Genomic DNA, 22,857 nt, shown 5'->3' with positions numbered 1-22,857 from the left:
TTGACAGGGCATAGTCCTCAGACACCAGTGTCACCCGGACGCGATGCTATGATATTGACAGGCTGCTCCTTTTTAAACACTCCAGGCTCTCTGTGGGGAAAAGGCTTTTGAATGAATAACATCAAAACAGCTCCTGGAGACAGTGGGAGAGGATGTGGTTGTTTTGGCTTTTTCTAACAAAGTCAGCTGAAGGTCTGCAGTGTGTGTGCGTGTGTGTGCGTGTGTGTGCGCGTGTGTGTGTTTTTGGTGGCTGTGATCCCCTACGATCGCTGAGGGGCAGTGTACCACCCCAGTGGTACCACACTAGGGTTCAGAGGTTGAATCTCCCCCAGGCCACACCTGTCTCAATGTCACTAAATAAAAAGACCCCTGTACGAGCCCTGCTGACAGATGCACAGACACAGAGATAGGCAGGCAGAGAGATGAGCAGACAGACAGAGCTCCATCAAGCTGCATGCTGAGGCTCTGGGGTTGATGGGCTGGATACAGTAATATGAGGGCTGGTTGTGTCTGTTCTGTTCTCTGATTGGTCAGGACTAGCTTTCCATTTAATGGCTATATCCTGTGATTAGGCTGCGGCCCTGTGGCTTGAGTTGTAGCCAGCTCCAGGGAGCTGCACTCAACCAGTTAAGGGCTTTGTGTTTTATAAATGTGTTTATAAATGTGTTTTATAAATGTGTTTTATAAATGTGTTTTATAAATGTGTTTATAAATGTGTTTTATAAATTTGTTTTATAAATGTGTTTTATAAATGTGTTTATAAATGTGTTTATAAATGTGTTTTATAAATGTGTTTATAAATGTGTTTATAAATGTGTTTTATAAATGTGTTTTATAAATGTGTTTTATAAATGTGTTTATAAATGTGTTTATAAATGTGTTTTATAAATGTGTTTATAAATGTGTTTTATAAATGTGTTTATAAATGTGTTTTATAAATGTGTTTATAAATGTGTTTTATAAATGTGTTTTATAAATGTGTTTTATAAATGTGTTTTATAAATGTGTTTATAAATGTGTTTTATAAATGTGTTTATAAATGTGTTTATAAATGTGTTTATAAATGTGTTTATAAATGTGTTTTATAAATGTGTTTTATAAATGTGTTTTATAAATGTGTTTATAAATGTGTTTTATAAATGTGTTTTATAAATGTGTTTTATAAATGTGTTTATAAATGTGTTTTATAAATGTGTTTATAAATGTGTTTTATAAATGTGTTTTATAAATGTGTTTATAAATGTGTTTTATAAATGTGTTTTATAAATGTGTTTATAAATGTGTTTTATAAATGTGTTTTATAAATGTGTTTTATAAATGTGTTTATAAATGTGTTTTATAAATGTGTTTTATAAATGTGTTTTATAAATGTGTTTTATAAATGTGTTTATAAATGTGTTTTATAAATGTGTTTATAAATGTGTTTTATAAATGTGTTTATAAATGTGTTTATAAATGTGTTTTATAAATGTGTTTATAAATGTGTTTTATAAATGTGTTTATAAATGTGTTTTATAAATGTGTGACTGATTGAAGCCAGTCCTTAAAGGCCCAGTACAGTCAGAAACATGATTTCCCTGTGTGATGTTTCCACACTATGAAGTGGGAATAATACTGTGAAATTGTGGGATGGAGTTTTGGCCTGCCTGGTGAAATCACCAGGTGGTAAATTACTTACAGTAATAGACCAATAAGCAAGAGAGTTCCAAACCTCTCTGCCAGTAACAGCTAGTTTTGTTTCCCCCTCCCCACTCAGACTACTCCCAGACAGTCCTAGCAAAATTATTTTTGACCATTTGAATGAAAACAATCACAGTAAGGTACTTCATTGTTACCCAGAAATGATTTGATATTGAGATAAAAAGCGCTTGTGTGTGTGTGTGTGTGTGTGTGTGTGTGTGTGTGTGTGTGTGTGTGTGTGTGTGTGTGTGTGTGTGTGTGTGTGTGTGTGTGTGCACGCCTGTGTGTTAACACGCTGTCACGCTGCTCCAACCACAACACAGTAAGATAAATGACCAGAACAGTATGGAGAAGTGAACATGTTCATTGCATGACCCAGTAAGTATTAGAGAAACACTGGTGGTGCGCTGGATATGAAACTGATCTTGTACAATATATACTTGCTCTAGTACTCCCAATAAACACATGATATGAAATGAAAGCTGTGCTGAAACTGTCTGTTTGGTGAATGTTATTGCCCTCTGTAACTATACAGCCATAAGAGCCAACATCCCATTTCACTGTTTCCTATTTCCATGGATGGATTAGCTACAGTGTGTGTGACTGCATGTATACCTAAATGTGTTTAGGGGATTGTGTGATGTGATTTCCTTCCATCAGTAGAAGTACTGTACTGTACAGTGTCTCCGTAACTGCTCCAGGGCCAATAGGAGTCACGAGTCTCACCTTGCGTATGTGAACCTCACCCTGCACAAATGTCATATTTCATTATCAGCACTGTTTTATGTAAGCTCCTGGCAGCTCACACCTCTGTGTTCTCGCGCACGCACGCACGCACACACACACATACACACTCAGCCATGAGGGACTAGGGGTTAGCTTTGCACACACGCATGCACGCACGCACGCACGCACACACACACACACACACACACACACACACACACACACACACACACACACACACACACACACACACACACACACACACACACACACACACACACATCTATCTCACTCTATCCTAACCTAATGATGTACTCTACTGTGTCACTACAGAACCATTTTGCCAAGATCTGGAAACAATCTACACCAGAGCTGTTTTGGTGACCAAACACAGCGTTGCTGTAACAACCCAGGGATGTACTGTAGAGTGCATGGATTTGTAATTGAAAAGGATGAATGAAAAAACATTAACTTATTTATAAATCCAAAGATTGTGTACTTTCCACCTCTCCTCTCAAGTAACAGTGTCAGATTGGCCGTAGAATCGATCCCTACAACAGATGGATATTCACTATTCAATAAATGTTGATCTGCCAGATAAATAACAGACTGTTTGAAAGAGTTGGAGTTTTATTCTTCTTTTTGCATTTCACTTTATTATGTAAATATACCCAGAGCATTACTTATGTAATTGAATTATGATTTATGATTTAACCCTACTATAATTGAGGAATTAACCCCCCACTGTGCATTTCCCCCAGTTAATGAAAGGTAATCAGCGGTGAACATTGGTAAATTAACATTAGCCTAATTGGATAATTGATCTTATTTTATCACTAAAAACATTTGAACACCATCACACTGACAATGTCCCCCTCCTTCATTGATGTCATAATTACATATCCTTTTCTCCTCCCTCCTCTTCCTCTTCTTCTACCTTTCATCTACTCCCCTCTTTTTGAGATGTGGGTGGAATTTCTGTGTTCAGGTTTCATTATGTTAGTAATCCCTGGGCGTAGGTAGAATGGCATGAATACAAGAGAACATGAGAGAGAGTGAGAGTGTGTGAGAGAGTGAGAGAGAACACTTTTTATATTGGTCACATACACTAACAGCTGTGAAAGAGGCTGTGGTTTTTTCTATCTCTCTCACTCCATCCTCTGCTGCCTCTCTCCATGGGCATTTCATACAGCTGCTCCTACACCCTGACTATATGGGCCTGATGTGTACAGCAATGACCACTCTTCTCTGAGTGGAGGAGTGGAAAATAAGTGTAATGCCTGTGAAATTGTGAGGGTGAGGGCAGAGTCATTTTCTGAAGGTCTCCCATGCCAGGCGCTTTGTGATTCCAGGCTGACTGTACTGTAGTCCCAGTGTGGGGTCAATCAAACTGCAAGGACATCTGGTGTTTTGATTGGCCTATGGGGCTGGAGGTCTCACTACCTTCTCAACATGAACAGAGGACACATACACACAGCCAGTGTGATTTCACAGCTTTTCAGATGTACAGTGTAAACATGAATTACTTAAAAAATGTTCTCTGTTTCTGTGTGTGTGTGCGTGTTTGTGAGTGAGTGAGTGAGTGAGTGAGTGAGTGAGTGAGTGAGTGAGTGAGTGAGTGAGTGAGTGTGTGTGTGTGTGTGTGTGTGTGTGAAATAAATACTACATTCCCTTATGTTGATGACTTTTTGCAAATCCAATCAGATTTCCACATTGATTCAACGTCATCACATTTAATTATTTGGTTTAAATGATGTGGAAACAACATTGATTTAACCAATTTTTGCCCACTGGGATATCACCACTTGTCACTCCTGGACCAATAGAAAGAGATTAGGCTCTGGTCCAAATCTGTAACCAATAGCGACTGCCCTTCCTGATAACAGCCTATTGTCTCTGTCCACGACCGCTGCCAAAACCAACACTGGGACTTACTCAAGCCTTTGATTCATCAAGAGATCAACAGTTTTATTCTGGCTCCTTGGATTCAATGTGAAATGTAATCCGTTGTCTCCTGTTACAAGAGTTGGCAGTGGTGTGTTCTGTGGGTATTGTTAAGGAGAGGAAGTAGTTAGATGTTTGAGGTGAGAGAGGGGTCACTCAGTGCTGCTACAAATGGGATAGAGGTGAGCTGGGTTTGTTATGGGACGAATGAGGTTATTAGGAGGTGTTTATGATGTGTTTTGGATTAGTTTGAGCAGTGATACAGCGGAAGGGAACATCTGGATGCCTGGATGTTGGGGGAAATGTCTAGCAAGGAGGGGTTTTGTAGAGGAAGAGGAGAATTTAGGGCCTTGCAGAGGGAAACAGAGTGAGTGATTTTATGCAGCGGAGAGGGGATTAGCTGACTGCCATTGTATATCGAGAGGAGGGAGGAGGGGGTCAGAGAGGGAGTTTGATGAAGATGGGCAGCTCAAGTGGCAGTGATGTATTTTAGGAATGATTTATCAGAACACACTGGTTCACTGTTTCCAATTCATCAGAACGTAGGATCCCTCCATGGGCATCACTATTAGCATGGAGAGAGAGAGAGTGAGGGAAGGAGACAGAGAGAGAGGGGGGGGAGGAAAACAGATACAATTAAAAGTGTTTTTCCATTCAGCATTTCAGCCTCAACATTAGTATGCTCACACAGGACACACGTGTACACGTACACACACACACACACACACGAACGCACACACAAAGACCCAAAGGCACACACACTCACACACCAAATGAATAATAAGGACTGTTTTACATTTCGAGAATATGCTGCATTAAAAGTGGTGAGTGCAACGCTATGGAGTCAGACCAGCACAACAGGGCTGTTTTTCTCACAGTAAACAACACAGAGTCTAACGGCCGGTTCACACCCAGCCTATACAGGCAACAGTACAGAGAGTTGAAGGGAGACAACTATCCCTTTGATCTGGATTTTGGATGTTAACAAAACATACACTGCAAGGTCTCTTTGAAAGACAGGGTGACTATGGGTGCAGTTGCACCAATCAAATAGACAGTGCATCTGTAATGTATGGTTCTGTGTTTTTGCAGATAAATGGATGGTATTTGCTTTTGTCGTGACATAAGTTACAGTATGGGCCAGTGAGTGGTGTTAGCATATCTATGGAACGATATACAGTGTGAACTCTTGTGAGGGGAAGTGTTTTGCATACAGTATCTCACAGTATCCCCAAAGCCAACAACCCCTTTGGCCGCCTTTCCTTCCAGTTCTCTGCTGCCAATGACTGGAACGAATTGCAAAAATCACTGAAGCTGGAGACTTATATCTCCCTAACTAACTTTAAGCATCAGCTGTCAGAGCAGCTCACAGATCACTGCACCTGTACACAGCGCATCTGTATATAGCCCACCCAACTACCTCATCCCCATATTGTTATTTGTTTTTGCTCTTTTGCACCCCAGTATCCCTACTTGCACATCATCATCTGCATATCTATCACTCCAGTGTTAATGCCAAATTGTAATTATTTCGCCACTATGGCCTATTTATTGCTTTACCTCCCTAACCTTACTACATTTGCACACACTGTATATATATTTTTATATTGTGATATTGACTGTACGATTGTTTATCCCATGTGTAACTCTCTGTTGTTGATTTTGTCAAACTGCTTTGCTTTATCTTGGCCAGGTCGCAGTTGTAAATGAGAACTTATTCTCAACTATCCTACCTGGTTAAATAAAGGTGAAATAAAAAATTTAAAAAGTGTTGCCGTGGGTGATGAGGAGTCATTATGCATTGGGCCAGTCAGAGTGCCAGCTTAGCAGTTCTAGGATCAGTTTGTCAGACCCCACTCTGGGCTGGACCTTAAACACACTCAGATCTACTTATAAATAGTCAATACCTGACGGACCACTTCAACAGATGTGTGTGTGTGCCGGAAATCCAAATAGCTGTCATCATCACGTGTAATAAGAGATTTGGCAGAGGGATGAAGTGGTTTCAGAATGTGATTGCTTGGTTTGAGCGTGATATGTGATTGGGATGGAGTGAGATTTTTCCATCATTGGTCAAAACTTATATTCAAAATCATCTCAGATTTCTACCCATCCTCTTCTCCACATGCTGTCTTTCAGAACCCACTGTGGTTTGTCTCTACCTGTTGCCTGCTGCCTGCCTGTGTTCTGTTCTGTCTCTCTCTGTTTCCTCCTTTTATACTCTGACCTGTCATTTCCTCACTGTCTCTTCCTTCTCTCTTCTTCTCTTCTCTTCTTCTCTTCCTTTAGCAAATGTATAAAGGTCAGAATCATTGATGACGAGGAGTACGAGAAAAACAAGACCTTCTACGTGGAGATGGGAGAGCCTCGCCTGATGGAGACCAATGACAGTAAAGGTGGGGAAGATAGTCCTGGGGGTTACAGGTGGGGGGGTCAGAATCTCCTACCCTGACCTCTGACCTCTGACCCTGGGCCTGGCGTCCACTGCACGGCGCTGCATTGCCTTGCACTGAACATTCACACCAGCAGGAGGCACCAAGAGGGCTAGGAGGATGCTACTGTAGGTAGAGAGCATTCATTTCACCACATGGAAAGAGTAGGACTTCCAGTTACACACAAACACACACACACCACGCAGCGTGCTCATCTGCCACTCAGTGTGCCCTCGGCGGAAGTGAACGTTCAGTGGCCCACCTTGTGTCACCGCCACCTCTCATTCCCACGACTGGTCAAGTGTGTGTGCGTGTGTGTGTGTGTCTGTGTGTGTTTAACATGCATGGTTCCAACCCAGCTGCCTTGTTGTCTTGTGTCCCTGCAGGAAGACCATAGCCATTAAAATACTTGACCGTGAGGAGTATGATAAGCACAGCTACTTCACCCTAGAGCTGCAGACGCCCTACTGGAGAACGAGAGGCTGGACAGGTGTGAGAGTGCTGAAAACTGAACACACTGGAGTTGGAGCTCACTTGGCTCCTCTTCTCTTTTATCCTCTCCTCCTTGACTTTGTTACTTTCTCGCTTTTCTGTTCTAATCTCCTCCTCCAAAGTCTCTATTTGACTCAGTGTACTCACACCTTTCCTCACCTCTCTCTCTCCCGCCTGGCTATCTGCGATTCTCACTTTGCTCAACTACCTGTGTCCGCTGACCTTAAAGAATTCCTACCTACAAAGACAATGCTCGTCCAACCCTGCGTTAGTGCATTAGTGGACTTGTACTGTATGTGCGCTGGAATGGGTGTCCAAAATATGCCCGACGGAAATGTGGCATTCTAATGATGTCATATCAGTTCAATAAGCTTACAGGATATCCTTTCCACAAGGTTGCATTATGTTATGTGGATCAGCAGCAGTGACAGAAATAAACAGTGGAGATAATTGCACAGATTAGATTGTTTATACCACCCACCACTCCTGGCCAAGAGTGTGTGTCTGTCCCACTGTGTTTATCCTGTACCACAGTTAGTACCTCGTAACAACCTTCTTGGTTTTAACCTCAACTCACTCAACACTAATGAATTTTCCACCCCTAACTGTTTCTTCATCATTTATGGAGAATGTTCCTGTTATTATCACTCCTGATCAATTTATTAATAGCGCCATGTTAGTGATAAAGATTTATGGTACTAAATGCGGATCAAAGAGGTTAGGTTGAATGGAACATTATTACAGGACAGGACAACCACAACCAGAACAACCTGACAAGCCATAATAGAACATCAAAGTCACAACCAGACTAGAGATGCCAGATCATTACAGAGCAAATACGATTACAGGTGTGCAATTCAATCTTCCCTATGTCTGGCGTGAAGCTTTAAAAGCCTTCATTTTACAACAGGAGGAATAGGATTCAACCTATTAGTACACAGATGCTGCCATAAGCAGTGATGCTAATCTGTTTGCTGTGTGTTTTAGTGTCGTTGCAGACGCTGGTGGCTGCTGGGAGTTTTATGACCAACCTACTGGTCCCCCTGATGTCCCTTCTGTCCTTCTGATTAAGCCCACCAGTGTCCCTACCCAGTCTCCTCTGTTATGTGGTGATTATTGTCCCCTGGTTTCCCTGCCACTTCCTGTTATAGTTGGCTAACTGCATAGCAGTGTGAGGGATATAGGCCCGAAGACAGGAGACTGCGTCTCTGGGCGGCCATTATGTGTCCGAGGGGGAGGGCTCTGACAGACCACAGTAATGGCCATAAATTCTGTGGACTAATTATTCTATTATAGCGTTATCTTTAACAAGCGCGGTTATGGATGGAGCTATTTGATGTGAGCAGACTGTAACTACCGCTGAACTGCTCAGTTCAGGCCAGCTGAGCGCTGCTGGATCAACATGTTTGAGTTATGCTCCCCTGGAATGAGAACACAGCAAAAACAAACTATTCTCATCCTCACTGCTTTCGGTGTGTGTGTGTGTGTGTGTGTGTTTGGTGTGTATGCGCATATGATTGGTTAGTGTGGGGATGCATACAGTATGCATTCCTAACAGCTAGTGTGTGTCTACATTTGTTGTCTGTCTATTAGGTTGGCAGGTGTGTCTGCTTTCGTCTGAATTTATGTATGTGTGCGTATTTGTGACTGTGTGCTTGCGCGTGTATGCATGTGTGTGTGTGTGCATGTGTCTCTGTGTATGTATGTGTATGCTTGTGCGTGTGTGTCCTTGTACTCACGTGTGTGTGTGTGTGTGTGTGTGTGTGTGTGTGTGTGTGTGTGTGTGTGTGTGTGTGTGTGTGTGTTTCAGTGGAGGCTGGTGGGAGGAGCTATAGGAGGATGGGCTCGTTTTAATGGCTTTAATTGATGGAACGGAGTCAAACATGTGGTTTCCATTTGTGTGACGTGTTTGATACCGATCAATTTATTCCATTCCAGCCATTACAATGAGCCCATCCTCCTTTAGCTCATCACACCAGCCTCCACTGGGGCATGTGCGCATGCGTGTGTGTGTCTCCACTCACACAGCCACAGATGTAGTCCATGAATCCCCAGCAGGCCTTTGGAGGGAGCGATCAGAAAGAATGGGCGATGACTTACTGACAGCCCAACAAGGAAAGCCTAATTAGTGCCTCCTCTTTTATCAGAGCCCCGCCAACATCGTTAACACAGCTAGCTCCGTTAGAATCACTAGCCTCCACTCGTGTAGGGAGACTGAGGAGAGACACTGTTTTAAGACCCACTGACACAGCAAAGGCTCCATGCGGACGTGGAAAGGCAAACAGCTGCAGTCCCTGAAGTACCTCCGCTTCCCCTGACAAACACAGCCACTAATTAATGTGAAACTCTGATTGCCTTAGAGGGAAACACAACCAAAACAAGATTGAAGGCTGGCAAAGTGTTTGTTCGCAATTATCTCGCTCAATCCTTGTGCATTACGGAGATTGGGCTTTCTTTTATAGACAGAAATTTGGCAGCGCTTCATGTGATGTACTTAGAGCTTGGTACAGTACTACTTCTAATATGTGCAATCAATTCCAAAGAAAGAGGACTAGAGTTAGGTGTAAAAAATGTTTTAATGAAACGTAACCCACGTTCACTCAAACAGAAACATTTACCTTTTATACTTACCGCACAATAGTCAGGCATTAAGACACAGACAGACAAGCAGGCAGACAGACAGACAGTGTGGCCTTCCAAAGAACCCCAGGCCCCAGCATCGCTCCCAGCATGCCTCTCTTCATGTCGGAGTGAGTGATCCATGCTGACAGCAGCCTGGCCTGGTGTAGCAGAACTGCATGTGACTGGGGTCTTTATACGATCCTCCTCTGTGTCGTCTGGATCCCCGCCTTCATCATCTGCATGTTTCATCCCCCTCCCGCCCTGTCTCTCCCCCGCTCTTTTTTATTTTTCTCCTCTGTTCTCAATTGCTTGTAAGTGCCTTGTGTTTGTTCCCTGGGTGTCTTCGTTGTGAATATGTTTGTGTGTCTTAAAGCAGTGGTCTGAAACTAGTGTCTGGAGGGCTTGTGGCTAATGACTTGAATAGCATAATTGTCTTCCCCTAGTGGCAGGTCTCTATAAAAAGACGGCGGTGAATCTGGTATCTATAAGAGCCGCACGATGCACTGGTATGTGTCGCCAGTACTGAGCTAATGAGACTGAAAATGTGTGGGTTCATTAATTACACTAAAACTAAACTATGTTTATGAAATGGTTAATGTAAATATGCATTTACCCTGTGTATGGGAGATTTGTAATATGTTGGTAAAAGTAGTAGACTAATTATAGCCGGCACATTAGAGAGACAAGGATGGAAAATGTTTATGTCGATGGTTAATTGGCTAGACTGAAGATGGAGTTTTAGAGAGAGTTTCCCTAGCCTTCAAGTGCACTCATCCCTCCAGGAATAGTCTCACACCACTAGCTTGTTCTTCACATAATAGTTTGGGATTCAATCCACTGAAGATTTGGTGGAAATAACCCCCCACCCCCCAAAAAAACTGTAGCCATCAAGGGCAATTACTAGCATTACTAATGTACTGTACTAAAATTCACCTCGTCTCTGCAGCAATAGCCATTATTAAAACATTTTACTGCTTGTGCTAAACCAGGGTCACACAGAGTGCTTCTTGGTAGTCTTAAACAAATCTACTTTGAAACAAAAGTATACACCTCACATACATGGTTATGGGCTTACAAAAAGAAGACACCTGTAATATGTCAGATATAGAGTTTGAGCTTGCATCCCAATATTACACTTTATACACAGTGCCTTCGGAAAGTATTCAGACCCCTTGACTTTTTACACATTTTGATACGTTACAGCCTTGTTCTAAATGTTTTTATTTGTTTTCCCTCCTCATCAATCTACACCAAATACCCAGTAATGACGAAGCAAAAACTGTTTAAAAAAACCCGGAAATATCACATTTACATAAGTATTCAGACCCTTTACTCTGTACTTTGTTGAAGCACCTTTGGCAACATTTACAGCATCAAGTGTTCTTGTGTATGACGCTACAAGCTTGGCACACCTGTACTTGGGGAGTTTCTCCTATTCTTCTCTGCAGATCCTCTCAAGCTCTGTCAGGTTGGACGGGGAGCGTTGCTGCACAGCTATTTTCAGGACTCTCCAGAGACCTGGGCTCTGGCTGGACCCGTCAAGGACATTCAGATACTTGTTCTGAAGCCACTCCTGCGTTGTCTTGGCTGTGTGCTTAGGGTCGGTTGGAAGGTGAACCTTCGCCCCAGTCTGAGGTCCTGAGTGCTCTGGAGCAGGTGTTCATCCAGGATCTCTCTGTACTTTGCTCCGTTCATCTTTGCCTCAATCCTGACTAGTCTCCCAGTCCCTGTCGCTGAAGAACATCCCCACAGCATGATGCTGCCACCACCATGCTTCACCGTAGGGATGATGCCAGGTTTCCTCCAGACGTGACGCTTGGCATTCAGGCCAAAGAGTTCCATCTTGGTTTCAGCAGACTAGAGAATCTTGTTTCTCATGGTCTGAGAGTCTTTAGGTGCCTTTTGGCAAACTCCAAGAGGGCTATCATGTGCCTTTTACTGAGGAGTGGCTTCCATCTGGCCACTCTACCATAAAGGCCAGATTGGTGGAGTGCTGCAGAGATGGTTATCCTTCTGGAAGATTCTCCTATCTCCACAGAGGAACTCTAGAGTGACTCTAAAGTGAACTGTCAGAGTGACCATCAGGTTCTTGGTCACCTCCCTGACCAAGGCCTTTCTCCCCCGATTTCTCAGGGTGGCAAGCACTAGGATGAGTCTTGGTGGTTTCAAACATCTTCCATTTAAAAATGATGGAGTCCACTGTGTTCTTGGGGACCTTCAATGCTGCAGACATTTTTCGGTACCCTTCCCTAGATCTGTGACTCGACACAATCCTGTCTCGGAGCTGTACGGACAATTCCTTCAACCTTACGGCTTGGTTTTTGCTCTGACATGCACTGTCAACTGTGGGACCTTATATAGACAAGTACGTGCCTTTCCAAATCATGTCTATTCAATTGAATTTACCACAGATGGACTCAAATCAAGTTGTAAAAACATCAAGGATGATCAATGGAACAGGATGCACCTGATCCTCAATTTCGAGTCTCATATCAAAGGGTCTGAACACTTATGTAAATATGGTATATATTTTTTTTAATACATTTTCAAAAGTTTAAAATCCTGTTTTCACGTTGTCATTATGAGGTATTGTGTCTAGATTGCTGAGGATTAAAAAAAAAATGTTTAGGCTGTATGTGGAAAAAGTCAAGGGGTCTGAACACTTTCCAAAGGCACTGTAGATACATTTTTATTTTATTTTATTAATTATAAAATGATGGAAAATTTGAATAACATTCCACCCATGAGACCAATATAGGGCGATTTGGTCATTTGACTGCAGAAAAGGGTTTTAACCTGTCTGGGGTATGTGGGACGCTAGCGTCCCACCGGCGGGACACACTGCCAACAGCCAGTGAAATAGCAGGGCGCCAAATTCAAAACAACAAAAATCTCATAATTTACATTTCTCAAACATACAGCTATTTTACACCATTTTAAAGAATAACTTCTCATTAATCCAACCACATTGTCCGATTTCAAAAAGGCTTTACAGCGAAAGCATAGCATTAGATTATGTTAGGACAGCACCTAGACAAGATAAACCACACAGCCATTTTCCAAGCAAGGAGAGGCATCACAAAAAACAGAAATACAGCTAAAATGAATCACTAACCTTTGATGATCTTCATCAGATGGCACTCATAGGACTTCATGTTACACAATACATGTATGTTTTGCTCGATAAAGTTCATATTTATATCCAAAAACCCAATTTTTCATTGGCGTGTAATGTTCAGAAATGTTTTGCCTCCCAAAACTTCCGGTGAATGAGCACATCAATTTACAGAAATACTCATCATAAACGTTGATAAAATATTAACCTGTTATTCAAAGAATTATAGAAACACTTCTCCTTAATGCAACCTCTGTGTCAGATTTCAAAAAAACTTTACAGCGAAAGCACACTTTGCAATAATCTGAGTACAGCGTTCAGACACGAAACCAAACCTGCCATTTTGTGGAGTCAACAAAACTCAGAAATAATATTATAAATATTCACTTACCTTTGATGATCTTCGTCGGAATGCACTCCCAGGAATCCCAGTTCCCCAATAAATCTTAATTTGTTTCGATAAAGTCCATATATATGTCCAAATACCTCCTTTTTGTTCACGCGTTCGGTCGAGTACTCCAAATGCGCTGTGCTCGCGCATTAAATTCAGACGAAAAGTCAAAATAGTTCCATTACAGTTTGTAGAAACATGTCAAACGATGTATAGAATCAATCTTTAGGATGTTTTTATCATAAATCTTCCATAATATTCCAACCGGACAAGACCTTTGTCTTCAAAAAAGAAAAGGAACACAGCTAACTCTCACGTGAGCACGCGCCTCTGAGCTCATGTCATTTTCTCACTCATCTACTTCCAGGAGCTCTTATTCTCTCCATATTCAAAGTAGAAGCATGAAACAACGTTCTAAAGACTGTTGACATCTAGTGGAAGCCTTAGGAAGTGCAAAATGAACCCTAAGTCACTGTATACTGTATAGGCAATCACTTGAAAAACTACAAACCTCAGATTTCCACACTTCCTGGTTGGATTTTTCTCAGGTTTTTGCCTGCCATATGAATTCTGTTATACTCACAGGCATCATTCAAACAGTTTTAGAAACTTCAGAGTGTTTTCTATCCAAATCTACTAATAATATGCATATCCTACCTTCTGAGCCTGAGTAGCAGGCAGTTTACTACGGGCACGCCTTTCATCCGGACGTCAAAATACTGCCCCCTACCCTAGAGAAGTTAAGAATGAAATACTGAAACAACCCAGTGTAATAATGATTCTGTCCCTGCACAACATCTTTGCAGCAATTTCACACCTGCTACAGTATTTCTGGAGTGAGCTACTGTCCAAACCCTCTCTGAAAAAAGTTAATGAGAACACTATTGGCTCTCCACAGGATAATAATGATACTCTGTCCTCCATAGTTTGGGAAAATATCAGTACTGGATTATTAATATCATTTAAAAACTCTACAACATGCACATTTGTATTCAATTATTTTGAATATAATACAGATGCTATTCAGCTTTAAAGCTTCAAATCGTCCACATGCTCAAGATAGCCCAAGACATGAGACCCAGATGCTGTTTAGACTGCCTCTTAACTGTTACTGTCCTTTGAAGTAGGATAGAATTCCATTGTTTTCACTAGGCCTCATCCCTGCAGTCAGATAGGCTTCAGTGGATACAGTCTGACTCTGGATGACAGGGTGGACTGTGCTTTACTCTTGTGGAAAAGCTCTACTTTAAAAAGCTAAACAAATTACATGGCTCAGTCTAAACAGAACCAAATGAGAGCATTCTCCAGACTGGGTGGTTCTAGACATATACACAAATGCAGGCACACAAACACACGCACGCACACACACACACACACACACACACACACTCCCTAGCTCGTCTAAAGACAGAAGTGGGGGATGGATTGGACTGGACTGGTAGGGGATCTTGTTACACCCCTCTCTAGATACGCTCATCTTCCCCTCACTCTGTTTAGATGTTCTCTGTTCTCCTCTGAAACCAGATTATCAAAGCATGGCAACCTCGCAATGGCCCACAGCCGTCAGCTCGCATTAAGCCTTCTGCATTCTTCCTCCCGACGAAAAAGAAGAGAGAGAATATCTTTTCTCCAAAAAGGCGAATGTGCACGTTTGAACTCCGCTCAACCACAGACGTTGGAGAAGCATCGATGGAAACACAAGGAACACACGCTGAGACTAACACAACAGAGAAACACATAGAGGGAGAGAAACGAAGGTAGGAAGAGGGCAGATAAAAAAAAAAAACAGGGAGAGAGAGAAACACACAGGAGGCTTAACCAAACATCTCTCCTAGCATGTCGAATGGATGATTGAGAGCCACAGTGATATAGAAAAACACAGCGTTCCAGACCTTCCCTCCAGTGTCAGTCAGATGTATTCTGTGGTGGCACGGTGCGGTAGCCGGCACTCAGAGGAAGGGGATGGATAACAAGGTTACTGCGGCTGTAGTAATTACACCTGAGACTCACATCTTCTTTAATTGAGTTCATTAAGTCACTCATTAGACAGAGTTAACACCACACTCTCATGGTAATTAAGGCTTACATGCTGTTCAGCTGGCGTGATTTGGCCCTGGACACCGTTTTGTAGCGTTTTCAGCCCACTCAGTCAGTAATAGGCTATGTTGAGCTGCACCGGTTAATTTCACACATTTTGAAAGCATATTTATTTATCCAGGTTGTCGCTGTGAGATTAATAATCTCATTGTTCGTCCGGTACATAGTCAAGACAGAAGCATATACAGTACACATTTGGTTGGTCACCGAGCCATACTAAGGCACCCTTATAATGGGAAAAGTAGCTCCAATATCCTCCTCCATAGTCTTTTGGTCCTGATTTGGCCCCTCTACCTCTGCCCTCCTCTGCTTGCGCCAGTGTGACTGGGTTTGAATGGCCCCATGGTGGTGCGACGGAGGGGAACCAATGGCTTTGGAGCTGATGTTAACCCACAATGCACTGCCGGGCTGCGAACTGGAAATGTCATTCTGAATGGTTCCCATCGCACCAAATCAGATCACTGCACTAGGCCGTGGGACAGCGGTGGTTCTGAATTACCGCCACACGCCCCAGAGAGTTGGAGAGAATGAGGGAGGGAGGGAGGGAGGGAGGGAGGGAGGGAGGGAGGGAGGGAGGGAGAGGGAGGGAGGGAAGAGAAAGAGCATAGAGGCAATAGAACCCTGTGTGGTTTGTATTAGATAATAGCAGGATTTTTCTCCAAACATCGTTCCAATATCCATACCCAGTCTCCAAGACATTGTCTGTTTTATATTCTTCATTTTGGATTTGAATTCACACAGTTTAATAGGACAAGTCACAGTAGGCCCATATCCTTTCACTACAAAGTCATGTCAGCTTATAGTGATGTCATCATGGGCCTATGGGTTCAGGGGGGTGACAACTAGGTCATGGTATGACATAACATCTTCCTCTCACAACTTGACAAGTTGTATAATGTAGTGACAGAGCCTCACAGAGCACATGTAGAATGCTGTAGAACATTGCAGTGTTCCCCTAGGATTTTTTTCAGCAGCGGTGGCAAAGGTAGTGGGTGTGTGGGTGAGATATTGTTTTGTAGAACTGTGAGAATGCCACTTCTGGTGCCTTTTTAAAAGGACATTCTACTCCAAAATGCATCCAAATATGATGTTGACACCATCTGAAATATAACTGATGCGTGCCACGGCACCGTGGGGAGAATTTTTAAAGGAAGTTGAATGTAGTTTTCCGAGCTATTGCTAACTAGCGTTAACATAACAACTGGACGTCTATGGGAACAGGTATAATGCTAGCTGTTCCCATACACTTCCTGTCATTGGGCTAATGCTAGTTGACACACAGATACATAAAAAGGCTATCCAAGAGTTGATCTGACTCTGGGTAAGTAGAAAACAGGCTTAATTGACAACATCTCGCACTATCCCTTTAAAAGCGCGTCTTGGTAGAAATATTCGTTAAGTGTATATATACACTGAACAAAAATATAAACACACCATCTAAAATATCCCAGAAATGTTCCATACGCACAAATAGGTTATTTCTCTCAAATTTTGCGCAGAAATTAGTTTACATTCCTGTTAGTGAGTATTTTATCCTTTGCCAAGTAAATCCATCCATCTGACAGGTGTGGCATATCAAGAAGCTAATTGAACATCATGATCATTACACAGGTGCCTTGTACTGGGTACAATAAAAGGCCACTCTAAAATGTCTTGTTTTGTCACACAACAATGCCACAGATGAGGGGGCGTGCAATTGGCATGCTGACTGCAGGAATGTCCACCAGAGCTGTTGCCAGAGAATTGAATGTTAACTTCTTTACCATAAGCTGCCTCCAACGTAATTTTAGAGAATTTGGCAGTAAGTCCAACCAGCCTCACAACCACAGACCACGTGTATGGCGTCATGTGGGCGAGTGGTTTGCTAATGTCAACGTTGTGAACAGAGTGCCCCATGGTGGTTGTGGGGTTATGGTATGGGCAGGCATAAGCTAAGGACAACGAACACATTTGCATTTTATCGATGGCAATTTGAATGCATAAAAATACCGTGACAAGATCCTGAGGCCCATTTATTTTTTACCAACAGATCTGTATTTCCAGTCAGGTGAAATCCAAAGATTAGGGCCTAATGAATTTATTTCAATTGACTTATTTCCTCATATGAACTGTAACTCAGAAAAATCAATTAAATTGTTGCATGTTGCATTTATATTTTTGTACAGTTGTAAGGCTCGGGCGTCGTAGGTGGAATCAGACGCAGGAAGCAGCGAGCACAATGTAGTGGTTTTTTAATGAAGTTCTACAGGCGAGAATAAACAAGCCACCCCAAACAGAGAAATAAGCGCACACAATATAAGTGCCCCAAACACACGGGAAAAACAATGTGGCGCAACACTAGCGCAAACGCGTCAACACAAACCTCTACAGTAAAGAATAATCCCGCACAAAGAAAAGGCGGACCAGATAAATTAAATAGACCCGCTAATCACCCCCACTCAGAACAGGTGCACACAATCACAAACAGGGGAAAACAAAAAGGGAATCAGTGGCAGCTAATAGGCCGGTGACGACGACCGCCGAGCGCCACCCGAGCAGGAGGGGGCGCCACCGTCGGTGGGAATCGTGACAACAGTATATATCGTTGTTATCACTGCTAAATGAATATAGGGGAAGCATTGACACAACAATGGCTTTGCTGTTAGAATGTCCACAGAAAATGCTCTTGGATCTTGATTCTGTAAGCCTGTGGTGTTTTTCTGTCCTAATTCTCCCTCCCTCCACTATTATCAATGAACAGACCATCACAGCAGCAGAGTGTTATTGTATTATACGGCTCAACCAGCTGCACAGGCATTCAAGTTGTCACAGTAACATCGTAGCTAACTACCTGGATACCAGTGAGAATCCCTCCACCAAATACACCTCTGACAAACCTAATGGCGAACACAGCTTGATATCCCTCTGCCAACATACACATATCAGCCCCTAATGATATTAACAAAGTGGAGAATACCTCAGCAAATAGGCCTTTAATCATCTCATGATTTAACCACACTTGACAAGATCTGGAAAATGGAGTCTTTATGATGGAGTCATCAAAATGGAGTCATTATGATCTAATCCTCTCTTATATATCATTGGAGGGCTTGTAAAAGGTCTAGACTGACCGCATAGCTTAAAGGTCCAGTGCAGTCAAACATGTGATTTTCCTGTGTTTTATATATACAGTGTTTCCATGCTATGAGGTTGGAACAATACTGTGAAAGTGTGAAAATTATGATAATGCTCTTTTAGTGTAGGAGTTGAAAAAACACCTGGTCCATTGTTGACATAATCCCAAAATGTTTTGCTTGTCAGTACTCAAGTTTTCAAGATATGTAACTTTCAAAATACAGAAATCATCGCGTATGATGCAGATATGTAACTGCAAAATGCACCATACAGGGATAATTTCAGTAATTTGAAAGTTACATATCTTGAAAACTTGAGTACTGACAAGCAAAACATTTTGGGATTATGTCAACAATGGACCAATGAATCAAATACCACAAGATAGTTCTTGGGTGGAGTTTTCCTTTAACAGCTAGTTTTCCATTTTTCCCTCCGCACTCAGACCACTCCCAAATTTTTGCTTTAGAAATTGCTGTTGCTAAGAATCCTTTATTTATTTTTTAATTTTTTATTTAAAACAATCACAGTAAGTAACTTAATTGTTACCCTGAAATGATTTAATATTGAGATAAAAATGGCTGCATTGGGCCTTTAATGATGGGTGTACTGTACACTCTCCAACATGGCATTTTGAATGTTTTTAAGTTGTCATATTTGGTTAAGTTTTCAATTCTATTTGATAGTTGCTTCCAAATGCATTCCTGTGGATTTGAAGAGCCATAAAATATGAGTAATAAATGTATGCCATTAGGATTTCCTCACTATTGGCAATGTGGTGCAGTTGTCCACTGTAGAATCCACTTCGCCTGTATTTAGGCAGAGAGTCCCATTGAGACCAGGGTCTCTTTTCAAGGAAGCCCTGCAGATTTACCACACATGTAGCTGAGATGCACTCTCCTTGTGTCACGGTCCCTCTCCTTGTTCGGGCGGAGTTCGGCGGTCGACGTCACCGGCTTTCTAGCCGCCGCTGATCCATTTTCCATTTGTTCTGTCTTTGTCTTACACCCCTGGCTTCACTCAACCAATTACTTGTTTATTATTTAACCCTCTGTTCCCCATGTTGTGTTTGTGAGTGATTGTTTTATGTATGTTCGGTCCGTTATTTGTGGGCTCGGTATTACAACATGTTATTGGAATATTTGAGTAAAGTTACTTGTGTTACTCATCTCTGCTGTCCTGCACCTGACTCCTCTGCACCAGCTACACCCAGACCACTACACCTTGTTCTTCACTGACCTCTGATCAGTTTGAGGGTGGCGGGGCTGAGGCTGACACTAGTAGGCAGTGTGTTCCACACTGGTTAGAGGTCAGTGAGGAGGGCATTTGTTACCCACTGACACGACCTAGCTGCTCCACGCTGAGTGAGACCTCTACTGAGATCCTTCCACTGTGACAGAGATACATGCACATTTACCAGGATGAAGAAAAAACTGCAAACGATGACAACTCATTGATGGGTTCAATCCTTCTACTAATGATAAGAAATAGTTTCCCTCAAAGCCTTAATGACACCACATCATAAATAGCAGCCTCCAGCAGGAGCGGGAGAATAGCACTATATGTTGTTGTTTTTTCAAGTCAAGCAGCCAGGTCTTCCTCGAATAGTGGTCAAAGGTATATGCATGGATGATTGCATAGCTTTATTGGTTCTATGTCTTATGTACCTTCGTTGTGTGGCAGGTCTGGATCATTTGTGTCACCGTAAACCCACCATGAACCCATTGACGTTAACCTGTCCCATCCCCCCTGCTGTTATCCCTCCCTGCTACCCCATCACCTCAGCAATCATCATAAGCCTCTTCCTCTTCTCTCCCTCCATCCTACCCTACTCCCAGCACCACTCTGACCCAGCGGAATGAGCCCATCTATCAGGGAGAGACTGCAGGGCCCATTCCCATAGTATTCTCATTTCCCTTGCTGGGAACGTGGAAGCACACCTCGGCTGCCTCTCTCTGTGATGAATATGATGGCTTGGAGGTGGTGGGCGACGGGGGAGGGAGGGAGGGAGGGAGGGAGGGAGGGAGGGAGGGAGTGGAGGGTCGGAGCTAAACAGCTTTTACTTTCACCTGCACAATGACCTATTCTACTTCTGGAGGGTGGGAGCTGTAAGGGTTACAATCATCTTGTTTTTCTTGAAACAACCATTTAGTCTGTCTGTCAAAGAGAATTTTGCTCACCATAACTTACTTGGCTAAATAAGGGTTATGTAAGTAAATATGTGAGGAAAAGCAAGAAAGCATATTTTACACTGCATTATAAACTGGGTGGTTCCAGCCCTGAATGCTGATTGGCTGAAAGCCGTGGTATATAAGACTGTATACCATCGGTATGACAAAACCTTTTTTTTACTGTTCTAATTACATTGGTAACCAGTTTATAATAGCAATAAGGCACCTCGGGGGTTTGTGGTATATGGCCAGTATATCACGGCTAATGGCTTTATCCAGGCACTCCGCGTTGCTTCGTGCGTAAGAACAGCCCTTAGCCGTGGTATACTGGCCATATACCACACCCCCGCCGGCCTTACTGCTTACATGTACCACTTTCATGTTGACGGCTTCCACAATATTACTACATAAAATGTCAGTTGTCATGGGCGTCAGTCACAATCCACCGTCTTCTGTCTCTTAGCTACAGAGGTGGCTGAGAAAGAGGTGGAAGAGGTGGTGCCGCTAACAGGGGTGGATGATGAGGAGCAACGCATCGCTGATATGGGTCGACCCATGCTTGGGGATCACGTCAAACTTGAAATCATCATCGAGGAATCCTATGAGTTTAAGGTGTGTGCTCGTGTATTTATACATATTCCATTTCCTTTCTCTCACGTAATGCACTTCTCAGAGACTCCTCAGATAGACATACACGCATATGTAATAATCATGGAGTGATATAACTGTGTATGTGCATGCTCTCCTCTTTCACTCACAGACACTCTTCAGACAAACACAGATGTGATTATCATGAATATTAAGGTCTGTGTGTGTGTGTGTGTGTGTGTGTGTGTGTGTGTGTGTGTGTGTGTGTGTGTGTGTGTGTGTGTGTGTGTGTGTGTGTGTGTGTGTGTGTGTGTGTGTGTGTGTGTGTGTCCGCACACGCAAATGCTTTTTTCTCCCTCTCCCACACACACTCTTCAGACTGATGGGTGGATGCTTGTGAGCACTTGACGGATCGTCTCCTGTTCTTACTGGAGTGGCTCTCACTGTGAGGTTGGGTGGGAGGCTATGGGAGGGAGGGGGCCTATGGATCCTATAGCTGGCTGAAGGACTCTGTATCCTGGGGGGGGGGGGGGGCTGGAGAGTTTAATTGTGTATAACCTCAGTCATAGCGAGTGGCTGCTTCAAAAGAGCTTCAACTTTCAGACGGTAGTCTGCAACTTTTCCGCTTTAAGATTAACGTCAACCAAGACCCAGAATCCCTTGCCTGGGGCTAACAGATAGGAATGAGGAAGTAGGTGATTTGCAGACAGTAGATTTCTCTCTCTTCCTCTTCTTTGCACAACTTCGATCCAACACACCTTGCTAGGAATTGGACAGTAGATGAGGCTGTCCGTCTATTTCTCCAAATATCAATATGTTATATCAGAGACCTTAGCAGAGCTGGAGAGAGTAGTGTAGTTGTCCATTCCTGTATAAACCATCCCACCATTTACTTTCCAAAGCTTCAGTCAATTCAATTACCATTGACGTTTCCTTCCAGAGAAGGGAATATCGGATTTTCCTTCTGATGGTGAGGGAAGACAGAAGGGGATGGACAGAGGAGGAGAGGGGTACTATCCAGCTGTCATCCCAGGAGTGAAGGAGGGGTGGTGGAAGGGATGGATCGAGGAGGAGTTGTTTCCTTCTGTAGGGAGAGAAATCCAGTTTTTCTTGTTTTGGAATCTATACAGGCTGTGATGAGGATTGATTTCCTGAGTGTACTCTAGGAGAGCCTGCACCTGTCCTCTGGGAAGCAGCCTTTATCAAAGAGAGGATTGCAGCTAAAGGCCCAGTAACAGACTGAACCTCCGCTCTCTATCCTCCTGGCCTATGTTATTATCATAGTATGTGGACAGCATCGTCAACTAGCTCCCGAGGACTGGCTCTTGGCTACTATAGCAGTGACATTACATGGCCGAGGCAGTACTTACAACACCCAAGCTCTCTCCCCAACCTTTACCCTCGTTGTTTATTCTAAATACATGCTTACTACAGACAAGTACATAGGTTTTAAAGACAGAAATAGTCATGTGTTCTATATGAATTTGT

At 42.8% G+C, this 22,857-nt stretch overlaps 1 protein-coding gene across 4 annotated transcripts in view; it reads left to right on the top strand.

The window, feature by feature from the left end:
• The window catches only part of LOC106608331 (sodium/calcium exchanger 1), a 181,798-nt gene that overhangs the window by 131,655 nt on the left and 27,286 nt on the right, over positions 1–22,857 (top strand). For 3 of the 4 annotated variants that reach the window (XM_014206231.2, XM_014206239.2, XM_014206223.2), the window contains 2 exons: positions 6,640–6,746; positions 21,245–21,393. In XM_014206231.2, coding sequence (XP_014061706.1) covers positions 6,640–6,746; positions 21,245–21,393 — 256 coding nt within the window. Of the gene's footprint in view, positions 1–6,639; positions 6,747–7,168; positions 7,273–21,244; positions 21,394–22,857 lie in introns of all 4 variants that reach the window. The other variant, XM_014206247.2, reaches the window with a different exon arrangement.

Source organism: Salmo salar, chromosome ssa01 (genome assembly GCF_905237065.1).
Source record: "Salmo salar chromosome ssa01, Ssal_v3.1, whole genome shotgun sequence".
Lineage (NCBI taxonomy): Eukaryota > Metazoa > Chordata > Actinopteri > Salmoniformes > Salmonidae > Salmo > Salmo salar.
This window is presented reverse-complemented; position numbering and strand designations above follow the sequence as displayed.